Source organism: Brachyhypopomus gauderio, chromosome 1 (genome assembly GCF_052324685.1).
Source record: "Brachyhypopomus gauderio isolate BG-103 chromosome 1, BGAUD_0.2, whole genome shotgun sequence".
NCBI classification, from domain to species: Eukaryota; Metazoa; Chordata; class Actinopteri; order Gymnotiformes; family Hypopomidae; genus Brachyhypopomus; species Brachyhypopomus gauderio.
Genome location: NC_135211.1, coordinates 47,934,714 through 47,950,280, shown reverse-complemented (window position 1 = coordinate 47,950,280; position 15,567 = coordinate 47,934,714). Strand labels below are relative to the sequence as shown.

Below are 15,567 nucleotides of genomic sequence, written 5' to 3'. Positions count from 1 at the left end.
TTATAAAAACATGCTTGCGTTGGTGTGACTCCCAGCAGAAAGGACGGAGGAGAGGGTGGCGGAAGGCGGAGGAGAGGCGGAGCGGGCGGGTGTTGATGGATGAGCAAGGCGGGGGAGATGAAGGGGAAGATGGATGGAGGGATGGTGTGGGTGGGCGGAGCGGTGTAATGAAAGTGTAGCACGAGCTATGAAAGCTGGAGTCTCCGGGGGAGAGGAGGAAAGAACTTTGAATATATGTAAAGTTAACGTAAAGTTAACGTAAGGTTAACGGTTTTAGGTTATTTTTTATAGTTTAGATTATCTTTGAAAAGTGTTTTCTCCCCTCAGGAAAATGAGTCTTGAGTATGAGGAGCACTGAGCTTGATTTGATTTGTAGGCCTGTGGTTATGGTAATGGAATACTAGGTGTGTGTGCTAGTGTACAGTATGTGTGTCTGTTTTTATGTGTGAATTTGAGGGAGCCATCTTTAACATGCAAACACTGGGTTTGTGTGTTAAACGTCTCTGTGGACTGCGCGTTACTTCATTACTGTGGGATTAGACAACCGAGCGGGCAGATTTGCGTCTAATTAAAGGACCTCCGTCCAGTGTCGGCTGTGAGCGAGGGAGGAGATGAAGAGTGAGAGAAAAGCACGGATGGAGGGGATGAGTGTGTTGGCACGGCAGCGAGAGCGGATTAGAAACACACAGGGAGGAGAGGAAGAGTCTCGGGAGTGGCTGTGCGTGACTGTTCATTGGAGAATTACCCTGTGTGGAACAAGGGTTTATGGGTAAAGGTGTCTTTTTGTTTTTTGTCGTTTGCTGACAAGGAGCTGGATCTGCTCTTCGTACAGGAAAGCGTTTTAGTTTGGGGAGCGTGGAGTGTGTGTGTGAGTGTGTGTGTGTGTGTGTGTGTGTGTGTGTGTGTGTGCTGGCGTCCTGCTCCTGAGGGATGGTTTGGAGGGAGGGTTTATGGGTAATGTTGTTTTTCTGCCTGTAGTTTTTAGCAGACATGGAAGCCAACTTGCTCCTGAGGGACAGCGTGGAGTGTCAGCGGTTGGTGATGGAGGCCATGAAATACCACCTGTTGCCGGAGCGACGACCCCTCCTGCAGAGCCCTAGGACACGCCCCCGCAAGGCCACGGTGGGGGCGCTGTTTGCAGTGGGGGGCATGGACGCCACGAAAGGCAAGTTCACACCACGCATATGCATATGGTGACCTGCTCCTGCAGGGTGGGGGGCGTGGCCTGTTCACCAGTGTTGTCAACTCCTCAGTGAAGAAAGTAGCTATTGGCTGTCATAAAAGTCTCTAGAATGATGTAATCGCCTAATTTGCATAATCTTTGAAGCTGTAAAGGAATAATGTTGTAGTAGAGAACAAAGTGAGTAAAAAACACCCTAAATATGTTAGAACATATTCCTGCTCTGTAAATACCGGGCGGGGTCAGTCTGTGGTGGCGTTGGGCATGTGCGGTTCATTTGCAGTGGGGACGTTCAGTTGGTGTGGGTTCATCTTAGTCTCCAAACGTCTCCAATAACACCACAAAAAGTCGCTAGATTTGTCGCTTTAAAAAAAAGTCTCTAGAGGGTCTGAAAAGTCGCTAAATATAGCGACAAAGTTGCTAAGCTGGCAACACTGCTGTTCACACCACGCACATGCATATGGTGACCTGCTCCTGCAGCGTGGGGGTGTGGCCTGTTCACACCACGCCCATGCATACATTAGTAGTGATCGGTGCCAGGATGTAGAACAGTGACGTGGCTGTTGAGTGTGAAGCTTCACCTCCACGGTGCCGAGGCTGCGTCCTAGGAGACGGAGTCCAGAGTCAAGAGGGGCTCACGTGGGTGCACTGAGCATGTGCAGAATTACATCATCGTTTCTGTTGTCCTGTATCGGCTGAGTCACGCACGGGTGCGCAGGTTACAGGTGCACCTTAATTACCCATGACCCCCATACACCCCTTATTCTAGAGATGAGGGGAGAGAGGGAGAGAGAGAGAGATGGGGAGAGGGAGAGAGAGAGAGAGAGGTGAGGACAGAGAGAGAGAGAGAAGTGAGGGAGAGAGAGAGAGAGAGAGAGAGAGAGAGAGAGAGAGAGAGAGAGAAGTGAGAGGATAGAGAGAGAGAGAGAGAAGTGAGAGGATAGAGAGAGAGAGAGATGTGAGAGGATAGAGACAGAAAGGTGAGGACAGAGAGAGAGAGAAGTGAGAGGGTAGAGAGGTAGTGTGTGTGAGAACGTGCTGACACTACCCCCCCCCCAGGTGCCACCAGCATCGAGCAGTACTGCCTGCGTAAGGACGCGTGGAGGCAGGTGGCGGTGATGAGTGGGCGTCGGCTACAGTTCGGCGTGGCCGTCATCGAGGAGCGGCTGCACGTGGTGGGCGGCCGCGACGGCCTGAAGACCCTCAACACGGTGGAGTGCTACAACCCCCGCAGCAAGAGCTGGAGTGTGATGCCACCCATGGCCACGCACCGCCACGGCCTGGGTGAGCCCGCCCCCTCTGACCCGGGGCTGGGGGAGGGGCTGGGGGCGGAGTTTGAAACTTACAGCCAACATGATGGTGTGTGGTGTGTGTGGTGTGGTCAGAAAGGGCAGAGTTACTATGGTAACGAGCAAGCTATCCGTTTGAAAAGTACTTCACAAGGCCTTTCTAATAGCGTTATAAAATTAGGCCTCTGATTGAACTTATAATGGTAAATGTTATTTATGTAGCACTTTCAGTCATGGAAGATTAAACGAACCATCATTTAAAGTACTTTACTGAAATAACATTATTAGAAGAGTTACCAGAGAAGGTGTGTGTGTGTGTGTGTGTGTGTGTGTGTGTGAGAGAGAGAGTGTATGCATGTGTATGCGTGTGCGTGTGTGTGTATGCTTGTGTGTGTGTATGCATGTGTGTGTGTGTGTATGCATGTGTGTGTGTGTGCGTGTGTGTGTGTGCGTGCGTGTGTGTATGTGTGTGTGTGTGTGTGTGAGAGTGTGTATGCGTGTATGCGTGTGTGTGTGTGTATGTGTGTGTGTGTGTGAGAGTGTGTATGCGTGTATGCGTGTGTGTATGTGTGTGAGAGTGTGTATGCGTGTATGCGTGTATGCGTGTGTGTGTGTGTGTGTGTGTGTGAGTGCAGGTGCCCTGTATTAAATGTGCTCTACCTTTGCTTGCATGTGGTGTGTGTGTGTTCAGGTGTAGCAGTGTTGGAGGGCCCCATGTACGCCGTTGGAGGTCATGACGGGTGGAGCTACCTCAGCACGGTGGAACGCTGGGACCCTCAGGCCAGGCAGTGGAGTTTTGTTGCTTCTATGGCAACGCCCCGAAGCACTGTGGGAGTTGCGGTTCTGAACAACAAGTGAGAGCCCATGCCGCGGGTCCGTTGCGGGAGCGTGTAGGAGTTATAGGATAGCCCAGATGTGCCGTTCCCTGTGGTAATGGTTAATATTTGAAGAAGACTGTTGAGCGTTGCCAAGCCGACAGCAGCATTGTGACATCAGCGTTGTTTAATTATCTCCTGCAGTTCTCCGGTTAATTAGACGCAAATTAGCAGCGTTTAGCTATCTGTAAACATATGGGTGGGAAAGTTGCAGCATTTACACTGGACTGACTCTCTCACTCTCACTCTCTCCCCCTCTCCTGCTATATATCTCCCTTTTATCTCCCTCTGTCTCTCTCTCTCTCTCTCTCTGGCGTCTCCGTTCCTCCTCCTCTCTCGGCAGGCTGTACGCGGTGGGCGGGAGAGACGGCAGCTCCTGTCTGAAGTCGGTCGAGTGTTTTGACCCCCACACCAACAAGTGGAGCACCTGCTCCCCCATGTCCAAGCGCAGGGGCGGCGTCGGCGTGGCGACCTGGAACGGCTTCCTGTACGCCATCGGCGGCCACGACGCCCCCGCATCCAGCCTGGCATCCCGGCTCTCTGACTGCGTGGAGAGGTGAGGGGTCGAAGGTCAAAGAGTGGTCGCTTCCTGGGTTTCTGTCGAAAGCGTTTCACAATCGTGCGTTTGTGAAAAAGTCAGCAAAGGTGTATTATATGAAGTCATGTTTTCATCCAGTTAACTATGACATGATTGGGGGGTAAAATCTCACATGTGTTTGTTGCTTTGTGTGTTTAGGCATTATTTTCTTTATTTACTAGAAAAATATAGATTTTGTTGCAATATTCATGTTTTTCTGGATTTCTGGTTTTTGCATAATTTGCATAATGGTGGAGGATGGGAAAAGGCACTGGCCCATCTCCATGGTAACGACATCAAGAGCAGTGTTAATGACCTCGGCTGAAGAAATGATGACTGTTCCTGTAGTGGAGGGAGGTGTAGTTAAACAGTGATGACTGTTCCTGTAGTGGTGGAGGGAGGTGTAGTTAAACAGTGATGACTGTTCCTGTAGTGGAGGGAGGTGTAGTTAAACAGTGATGACTGTTCCTGTAGTGGAGGGAGGTGTAGTTAAACAGTGATGACTGCTCCTGTAGTGGAGGAGGTGTAGTTAAACAGTGATGATTGTTCCTGTAGTGGAGGGAGGTGTAGTTAAACAGTGATGACTGTTCCTGTAGTGGAGGGAGGTGTAGTTAAACAGTGATGATTGTTCCTGTAGTGGAGGGAGGTGTAGTTAAACAGTGATGACTGCTCCTGTAGTGGAGGAGGTGTAGGTAAACAGTGATGACTGCTCATGTAGTGGAGGAGGGAGGTGTAGTTAAACAGTGATGACTGTTCCTGTAGTGGAGGGAGGTGTAGTTAAACAGTGATGACTGTTCCTTTAGTGGAGGAGGAAGGTGTAGTTAAACAGTGATGACTGTTCCTGTAGTGGAGGAGGTGTAGTTAAACAGTGATGACTGCTCCTGTAGTGGAGGAGGTGTAGGTAAACAGTGATGACTGCTCATGTAGTGGAGGAGGGAGGTGTAGTTAAACAGTGATGACTGTTCCTGTAGTGGAGGAGGTGTAGTTAAACAGTGATGACTGCTCCTGTAGTGGTGGAGGGAGGTGTAGTTAAACAGTGATGACTGTTCCTGTAGTGGTGGAGGGAGGTGTATTTAAACAGTGATGACTGCTCCTGTAGTGGTGGAGAGCGGTGTAGTTAAACAGTAGGCCTGTAACGGTATAATGTATTCGTACCGAACCGTACCGAACAGCCCTTCGGTACAGTACAGTGCTGTACCGAACAAATACAGTCAGTATATATGTTTATATGCAGCCATCACAGACCTAGAACAGTAGACTCGCAGCGCCTGTTCTACCCTGCGTATGAACCTGCCATACGTGATTGGAGTAGTAAAGGGGAGGCTCTTTATAAATAAACTATTATCGTGATTCGTGCTCTTGTGACCATGTGGGGGTGACCTCGCACGACAAACCAATCAGTCGAGCCTTTCCTAATCACGCTTCAAAAATCTAAACACTTTTGCGAGGTACACGCTTCTGTTGTATCAGAGTAAGGTGTAGACTAGTATAGTTTAGTAGTTTAATTTGGACATTATGGCTGCTGCTACCGACCCACCAGAGCTAGAAAATCCTCCCCTTACGTTAAAATCTCCCGTTTGGGAACACTTCGGTTTTCCTGTAAAAAACTGCAACGGAAAAAGACAAGTGGATAAAACGAAGGCGATATATCGTTTTTGTTTTGCTGAGGTCGTGGAGGAGGGAGGTGTAGTTAAATGGTGGTGAAGCGATACAGCACTGGTGTAGAATGAACGTTGAATTCACAGAAGCTTTGATATTGGACTTTGATATTGGACACTTTTCACTCGCCAAAAGGGCGAAAGCAAAAATATAGTATGACGAAGCAAAACGGAAGCAAATCAGCACCTGTCATTAGCGCTACCATCATGGCATGGGTGGGATCACGGGTGGAAACGTTCCTCTTTTCACGGCCATGGTGCGCTGGAGGTGGTTGTCCTCCTCGTCGTTGGGCGTGGCATTTATGGTCACCAGCACTTGGGTCCTCGACTCTGTGGGGGCGAATGTGAACGTCAGCTCTGTGCACCAGTCCACATGCAGTTACATCCATGCAATGTTCAGCGTACTTAAGAATTTGGTGTTGGCCAGTACACAAAACTTCCTGTTCGGTCACCTCTGACAGGCTGAGATTCGTCAACTCTTACTGTGCTGAAATGTTCCATGCAGCATCTCCAAACGTCTACCGGGAAGCTCGGCAGTATAAGTAAAGAATAAGTGATGGTAATAAAGTCAGTGCGAGTGTTCTCCAGGGTACCATAAAGCAGCTGGATCTGTCTTTTCCAGAGGATGCCGGCAGCTTGCGCCAAATTATGTCGCGATTAGTATCCCGAGTGTTTAGCCTCGTGCCTCCAGCCCACATCGAGACAGATGTCGCATCTTTGCAGTGCGGAGGGCCGGACCCAGACGAGTCCATACGAGATTCCTTAATCTGCAAGCGACAGAAGCGGAATGTCGCGCCACTCCTTGGCGTCTTGACGTGTCCCGGGTCACGGCCTCTGTCCTGCTGGGACTCAAATGATGCTTTGTGGCAAACAGGGTCGTGCCAGTTTCTAGACTCCTTTAATCGGTTAAAGATCTCTTGCGTGGTTGCCCCACTGTACCAGGTTAGACACTTTAATTAGGGCAGTAATGCCACCCAGGTAGGTTCTCAGCAAAGCTTCTTAGATGGTTTTGTGGTTCTTCCTTTTGGAACTCTTGCCCACTGCGGAGCTACGGTGAGGTCTGTACTGTCTCCTTCCAGTGGCTCCCAGTTGGTCGACTCGGTGTTACAGAAGCTCTCTACGGCGGTACTGGCCGCAGTTCGCCTTCGGACCCTCTGCCCCAACACATCAAAGCTTCTGACCCTGACCAGTCTTGGGCTCTGTTTCTCCAGGTACGACCCGAAGACGGACACGTGGACGGCGGTGGCACCCATGAGTGTCAGCAGGGATGCGGTGGGCGTGTGTCTCCTGGGGGACCGCCTCTATGCGGTTGGCGGGTACGATGGACAAGTGTATCTGAACACCGTGGAGGCCTATGACCCACAGACCAACGAGTGGACTCAGGTGGGTCTGTCTGAGCCTATCTGACTGTCTGCTGTTCTAGGAAATACATCCATCTGTTCATCCACCTGTCTCTCTCTCTCTCTCTCTCTTTGCATGCCTTTTTACTGTGTCTGTCTGTCTGTAGGTTCTAGAAGTGGTCAGGTCCTGTTTCTTGCTCTCTTTCCACTTGCTCTCGGATGTTGTTTAGATTCTGCTGTGTGTGTGTGTGTGTGTGTGTGTGTGTGTGTGTGTGTGTGTGACATCTCTTTCCTGTGCCACCTTACAGTTCTTGGGTCTGTGTGTGTGTGTGTGTGTGTGTGTGTGTGTGTGTGTGTGTGTGTGTGTGTGCGCGCGCACGTGCGCGCATGCATGATGTGAAGAACTGGTTCACTGCCAACTGCAGAGGGCAAATGCAAACTGTGATGGAAATGTGTGATGTGATGGATGGACTGTGTTGTCTGTCTCCACTTCACTCTACACTGTGCTGTCTGTCTCACACTTCACTCTACACTGCTGTCTGTCTCACACTTCACTCTACACTGTGCTGTCTGTCTCACACTTCACTCTACACTGCTGTCTGTCTCCACTTCACTCTACATTGTGCTGTCTGTCTCACACTTCACTCTACACTGTGCTGTCTGTCTCACACTTCACTCTACACTGTGCTGTCTGTCTCCACTTCACTCTACACTGTGCTGTCTGTCTCCACTTCACTCTACATTGTGTTGTCTGTCTCCACTTCACTCTACACTGTGCTGTCTGTCTCACACTTCACTCTACACTGTGCTGTCTGTCTCCACTTCACTCTACACTGTGCTGTCTGTCTCACACTTCACTCTACACTGTGCTGTCTGTCTCCACTTCACTCTACACTGTGTTGTCTGTCTCCACCTCACTCTACACTGTGCTGTCTGTCTCCACTTCACTCTACACTGTGCTGTCTGTCTCACACTTCACTCTACACTGTGCTGTCTGTCTCCACTTCACTCTACACTGTGTTGTCTGTCTCCACCTCACTCTACACTGTGCTGTCTGTCTCACACTTCACTCTACACTGTGCTGTCTGTCTCACACTTCACTCTACACTGTGCTGTCTGTCTCCACTTCACTCTACACTGTGCTGTCTGTCTCACACTTCACTCTACACTGTGCTGTCTGTCTCCACTTCACTTTACACTGTGCTGTCTGTCTCCGCTTCACTCTACACTGTGCTGTCTGTCTCCACTTCACTCTACATTGTGCTGTCTGTCTCACACTTCACTCTACACTGTGCTGTCTGTCTCCACTTCACTTTACACTGTGCTGTCTGTCTCCACTTCACTCTACACTGTGCTGTCTGTCTCACACTTCACTCTACACTGTGTTGTCTGTCTCCACTTCACTCTACATTGTGCTGTCTGTCTCACACTTCACTCTACACTGTGCTGTCTGTCTCACACTTCACTCTACACTGTGCTGTCTGTCTCCGCTTCACTCTACACTGTGCTGTCTGTCTCCACTTAACTCTACACTGTGCTGTCTGTCTCCGCTTCACTCTACACTGTGTTGTCTGTCTCCACTTCACTCTACACTCTACACTGTGCTGTCTGTCTCCACTTCACTCTACACTGTGCTGTCTGTCTCCACTTCACTCTACACTGTGCTGTCTGTCTCCGCTTCACTCTACACTGTGCTGTCTGTCTCCGCTTCACTCTACACTGTGCTGTCTGTCTCCACTTCACTCTACACTGTGCTGTCTGTCTCCGCTTCACTCTACACTGTGTTGTCTGTCTCCACTTCACTCTACACTCTACACTGTGCTGTCTGTCTCCACTTCACTCTACACTGTGCTGTCTGTCTCCACTTCACTCTACACTGTGCTGTCTGTCTCCGCTTCACTCTACACTGTGCTGTCTGTCTCCGCTTCACTCTACACTGTGCTGTCTGTCTCCACTTAACTCTACACTGTGCTGTCTGTCTCCGCTTCACTCTACACTGTGTTGTCTGTCTCCACTTCACTCTACACTCTACACTGTGCTGTCTGTCTCCACTTCACTCTACACTGTGCTGTCTGTCTCCACTTCACTCTACACTGTGCTGTCTGTCTCCGCTTCACTCTACACTGTGCTGTCTGTCTCCGCTTCACTCTACACTGTGCTGTCTGTCTCCACTTCACTCTACACTGTGCTGTCTGTCTCCACTTCACTCTACACTGTGCTGTCTGTCTCCACTTCACTCTACATTGTGTTGTCTGTCTCCACTTCACTCTACACTGTGCTGTCTGTCTCACACTTCACTCTACACTGTGCTGTCTGTCTCACACTTCACTCTACACTGTGCTGTCTGTCTCACACTTCACTCTACACTGTGCTGTCTGTCTCCACTTCACTCTACACTCTACACTGTGCTGTCTGTCTCACACTTCACTCTACACTGCGCTGTCTGTCTCACACTTCACTCTACACTGTGCTGTCTGTCTCCACTTCACTCTACACTGTGTTGTCTGTCTCCACCTCACTCTACACTGTGCTGTCTGTCTCACACTTCACTCTACACTGTGCTGTCTGTCTTACACTTCACTCTACACTGTGCTGTCTGTCTCCACTTCACTCTACACTGTGCTGTCTGTCTTACACTTCACTCTACACTGCGCTGTCTGTCTCACACTTCACTCTACACTGTGCTGTCTGTCTCCACTTCACTCTACACTGTGCTGTCTGACTCCTCGTCACTGTACAGTGCTGATCTGTAATGCTGATGATGTAATATATTAATGTATACTCTATTGAAAGATGATCGTGACCATTAATCATTTATAGTTATTATATATTTACTATCTAATTTATAGGTATAATAATAATGTATATATAATATATATAAGTATTTGTTTGTTGTAACTGGTGCTGTTCCATGTTTGTGCTATAGGTGGCGCCACTGTGTCTGGGCAGAGCTGGAGCCTGTGTGGTCGCCGTGAAGCTGTGAAGGTCCTCTGCCCCTACCAACAGTCTCCACGGCGATCTTACACATTATCCTCTTGTGCTCACCGCAGAGATGAGAATATGGGACAGCATGACCATGACACACACACACACTCACACGTGCGGACGGTAACCATGGCGTTGAGATGGTGTAGCAGGTCCGTTGGTCTCTCGTCCGTCCAGCCCGTCACGGCCCGTTCTTGTTGCCATGGCTTTCAACGTCTGCTTGATTTCATGTTTCCTTTCCTCTGTGCCTCTGCTCTCGCTTTCTCTCTTCTCCTCCCTCTCTCTCTTTGTTGTTCTCTCTCTCCTCTGCCCCTGATCTTTTTCCTCCGTGATGCGTCCCCCATATTGAGGGGTTTAGACCCATGAAGACATGTTGGTGTTCAGTGAAGTGTGTGGTGTGTTTCTGCAATGCAGAGAAAATCAGACAAAAAGATCCAAGCGAATGAAAAAGGCCCATCCAGTAAACATGTACTGAAAATGAGTGTGTGTGTGTGTGTGTGTGTCTGTGTGTGTGTGTGTGTATGTGTATGTGTGTGTGTGCGTGCGCGCGCTTCTGATACAAATGCAAAAAGATGCACTGTTCTTTTTTTATCATTGTTAAATCTCAGCAGGCTATATATAGATATATAGCCTGTCTTAGTCCAGCTGTCACTCAAAAGATAGGACGTCCCCCAGTGAGCAGCAAGGTCATGTCAGGGGCGTGGCTGCCGTGTGCACTTACAGCCCGTAAAACCAGCAAATTCCAGTCACAGAGGAGGGAATACCAGTCACAGAGGAGGGGATACCAGTCACAGAGGTGGGAATACCAGTCACAGAGGAGGGAATACCAGTCACAGAGGTGGGAATACCAGTCACAGAGGAGGGAATACCAGCCACAGAGGAGGGGATACCAGTCACAGAGGAGGGAATACTAGTCACAGAGGAGGGAATACCAGTCACAGAGGAGGGGATACCAGTCACAGAGGAGGGAATACTAGTCACAGAGGAGGGGATACCAGTCACAGAGGAGGGGATACCAGTCACAGAGGAGGGGATACCAGTCACAGAGGAGGGAATACCAGTCACAGAGGAGGGGATACCAGTCACAGAGGAGGGAATACTAGTCACAGAGGAGGGAATACCAGTCACAGAGGAGGGAATACCAGTCACAGAGGAGGGAATACCAGTCACAGAGGAGGGGATACCAGTCACAGAGGAGGGAATACCAGTCACAGAGGAGGGAATACCAGCCACAGAGGAGGGGATACCAGTCACAGAGGAGGGAATACTAGTCACAGAGGAGGGAATACCAGTCACAGAGGAGGGGATACCAGTCACAGAGGAGGGGATACCAGTCACAGAGGAGGGGATACCAGTCACAGAGGAGGGGATACCAGTCACAGAGGAGGGAATACCACTCACAGAGGTAGGAATACCAGTCACAGAGGTGGGATTACCAGTCACAGAGGAGGGATTACTAATCCCAGAGTGGGAATACTAAACACAGACTTGCTGTTCATGTAGCCACACACTGAACAGCTCTGCACTTCCCACTTCCTTCATCCTCTTGGAATTAACCAGCCATAATGTCAAAATGTTCACTTATATAGAGCTCATATAGAGCTCCAAACCATTCTGAGCTGCTGATGATGATCAATGGGGAATGGTGGATGGGGACATTCATTTTGACAAATTCGGTGTTAATTTGAAGAGTGGAGCTTTTTTCCATATTTTGAAGCTGAAAGTTCCCCAGTAAATGCACATTTAAAACAACCACAGCACAAACTTAACAAAATTAAGGTGCTGTGTTTTTTCTGGACTGAGATGCTGTAGTTTGAAAATTGTAGACTTGACTCCCAAACGGGTTATGCTGGATTGGTACGGGCCTACACCGTCCTAAAATCTTACTTTATCCTGTTTACTTTTTAATCTGTTCTTCAGGTTTACATGTTTGTAGCTACCTCTCCAAAATGTAAACCTTCAGGCTGTCTGTGCACATGCAAGTACATTTCTGCAAAGAGTGAGTGTGTGTATGTGTGTGTATGTGTGTGTGTGTGTGTGCGTGTGGTAAGAGAGAAAGAATGGCCTGCTTTTATACCCCTTGCTGAGTTACAAGTACTGCTTTGAGAATGACAGGAGCCAGATTTTCATGGGCTTGATTGGCAGATTCATGTCCCAAGATGCTGTTTAATTTTTCAGCTGAAAGGCAGAGTAGAGATGAGGGCGGAGAAACACGCAAAAAAGAAAAATCAGAACAGCTTTGAAGAAGCGGGAACAGGAATGGTGGGGGAATGAAAGTTTCACATTGGTTTGTAAGATGGTGGGGATGTTTGGCAAGGACAGACCAAGATCTGATGGAGCGTTGACTCTTCAGTAAGGGTCAGAGGTCAATCCTGTGCCAAGAGAAACTTTGCAAACTCAAGTCCCCAGAATGCACTGCACACACCGCCATCATGGCTGCTCTGCACTACAAGATGAGATCGAGGAGCACACGTCATATATCACGTGTGCTTTCACGCCAACTGCGTATGCTGCACCAGGAACTGATGTGTGTCTATAGTTGTACAGTCTTGCAATAAATCATGCAGACATTGTATAATACATTTTTGCTGCTATTGCAGGACTCGTTACTCTGTGGTTTAATATTGTGGTTTTATATGAGGATGAACTGTAAGGAGATACAGTACAAGATGTAAAGAAAGTGTCATTTTTCCAGGTCAAGCTACAAGTTCATGATATTTTTTGATGCTCTGAGCTGTTCACATCCTGTGCTTAATCACCTAGTCTATTCCAATAAGATTTTGAGTGTCACCTTGAATAGCAGCTTCTCCGTGCTACAAGAACAGGGCTGGGAACGTTTCGCTGGGCACATACTGCCCCCTGCTGGATGATGAGAGTATTGATTTTGCTGTTGCATATTGCAAAATGCTTAAGTTCCTCACCACTGGGATATGTTTTCATTTTCTGTACAGAACTGTTGGATCAATCACAGTTCGGATTTGTTAGCCCTATTATTGGGGTTATGGGGTTACGCTTCTATTTTTAATCCCACATCTAATTAGCTGCCATTGTGTGACTTCCATTTATGTGGATTCAAAGCACATGCCATTTTGTGGTGTTTTAGGGAGGTTGTAATTGTCTTTTGTTTTGTTGCTGTCCCCTTGAAACTCTTCTTTCTTTACATTCCGTAGGTCCGTGAGTTCTTGTACAGCTAAGTTTGTAAATACAGATTTGTATTAACAAGTAATTATTCTGCCAGTGTGAGTGCATGCAATAAACTATGTTCTGATTTGTTTTGTCTTTATTAACAGACGTCAAATGTCATAACGGTTTAATATGCATATTAGCAATCACGTTATGCTAATACATTTTCATTTTTGAAGATCTTAATTTGAAGTGTGTACATGGAACTATATGTACAAGCTGGAACTACACCCCCGTAGCGGTTTACACCCTCAACCCCTCCATTCAAAATGGGGCTTTGCTAATTGAAACCGCACAAACTCCTCGCAGTGAATTCCCTAACAGACAGGCACTTGGCCACTCAGGGAGTTTTGGCCCTTTAAGTGACACTGGGGGAGCGGCGCCTGCGCACGCCAGGGGAGGGGGAGAAAACAGTGCTGTTGTTTGAGTTGCATGGAAAATAAAGTTTCCCTCCTCGGGATTTCTGGATTAAGCACTTTCTGCCTCGGTTCCCGAACCCGCTTCAGACTTATACAATTCGCATTTTCTCACTACCAGTGGCAGCCCCTGACAAATATCTCAGGGGGGGCAATTGTTGTGATGACATCCAAGGTGACCATTTCAGTGGATAAATAAAAAACTGACTTAACCAATTAAAATATAATCATAAATATATATTTCTCTTTACATTATAGACTGTACAGTATTTGTGCACCGATATATCTTGTAAATATCATCTTGGTTAAAGCTGTACAATGAGCAATTAACTGTAGTCAACAAAAATTGTCATCTCGCACAGCTATCCTGTAGCCCTCGTCCAACTGCGTAGCAATATTAATCTTCCCGAAAGCTGAAAATTTCAGGCAGCTGTCCATATGTAGCTTCGACGTTTCATGTTTTTTCACCTTCTCTGAGAGATGATGCATGTCACTGACACCTGTAGTCGTCCATGCGATGTCTGTGCCAGTACCGCCATTTGGATGGAACAGAATGCAGGGATAGCAGAACAGGGCGCTCGCTACTTCACAGCCCGCTAGCCATGTTTTCCGTTCATACCAGTTAAGGGAAAAAACCCGGTTATATGTTTTTCCTCCCTTTGTAGACACTTGCTTTATGCTTAAATTTGGCCTCGGTGGCCCTAATTCCTTAGTTGCTAATTTGTCGTCATTGTTACGACGAGAGAATGGCACTTCTTTTAATGACACGATCGAGTTTTTCTGTGTTGAAGGAACGCTGTCCATGTTGAGCAGATTGCGAGCTGCCGTAATTTCCCTACGTTACGTCTGACGCAAGCACGTAGGGGCGAGCCCTCCCGGAACCCATAGACCAGTGGTTCCCAAACTTTTTCTGCCGTGCCCCCCTTTAGTAGATGAGAATATTTTTGCGCCCCCCCTACACCCCCCCCCCATATTGACTAGGGATGTGTTGAAAACTTACAAAAACAATAGGTTCACAACTTTGGTCAAACATGAAAAAAATAAACTGCAAGAAACCTTTTAAATGGTTCAAGAATTCTAAATATAATTTAAAATAAATAAGGAGATGAAATAAGAGAAACAGCAAAACATATGCGGCTAGTTTGCAAGCGCAGACATCACGCAGAGCGCAAAGCATGTAACGGCCAGAAATATGTGTACTGTCTCTTTAAGGGAGCGAGTTGAGTGCGCGTATGGAATATTGTTGTTTTTTAGCTTTCTGCCGAGTCAGACCACTGCTCTTTATTTCATTTCTGTAAGTAACGCATTAAATGAGATTTGGACAACTCACCAGTTCATGTATGAACAGTGAAGTATTGCTGGAGCCCAGGTTTATTTTGGTCAACCAGCAAATAAACGGACTAAGTGGAATACCACCAGCGCGAGTATTAAGGTTGAACTAACTCCGAAAAGCAAGCAATACAAGCATAGAATTAGACTGAATAGATCTGTTTTTATGGATCTGTCACATTGTCACCGATACCCGATCTAGAATTTTTTCAGATATTAATATCGGAATCGGTGCATCCCTAATATTGACACATGTTCACGTTTTACTTTCAAGCTCCGCGCCCCCCCTGCAATAGCTCCGCGCCCCACCTAGGGGGCGCGCCCCCCACTTTGGGAACCACTGCCATAGACATTGCATTGCAGCGCCTACACTTTGAAAAAAAAACTTTTAACATGAGAGTCTACGAGAGCAGTCGGGGCGATTTTCAGTTAAGCCTGCGCGAGCGGTGTAGGCGTTTATACTGTGGCGTGGTGTAGGAGGGAGGAGTCAGAAAGCGATCCATTTTGCAATATAAGCACCTTTATTTAAATCGCCTTGGCAACGTAATCACGCTTGGAGACGTGAACACGCAGAACAGACTCAACAACACATGAAACATGAGGGCAGGTCATCAGTACAGTAACATCACACACACATGGCAGGTAGACTCACACAATGTATAACTACTTAAACTAATACAGGGTGACTTAAACTACATAACACACACAATCAAACACATAACCAATAAATACATG

General features: G+C 47.8%; 1 protein-coding gene across 1 annotated transcript in view; it reads left to right on the top strand.

Moving 5' to 3' along the window:
* The window catches only part of klhl5 (kelch-like family member 5), a 27,038-nt gene extending 13,476 nt beyond the window's left edge, over window positions 1-13,562 (top strand). Inside the window, 6 exon segments of the mRNA XM_077017138.1 lie at window positions 979-1,165; window positions 2,240-2,464; window positions 3,161-3,323; window positions 3,688-3,900; window positions 6,791-6,962; window positions 9,846-13,562. Coding sequence (XP_076873253.1) covers window positions 979-1,165; window positions 2,240-2,464; window positions 3,161-3,323; window positions 3,688-3,900; window positions 6,791-6,962; window positions 9,846-9,902 — 1,017 coding nt within the window. The 3' untranslated portion in view covers window positions 9,903-13,562.
* Window positions 13,563-15,567: the final 2,005 nt, after the last annotated feature.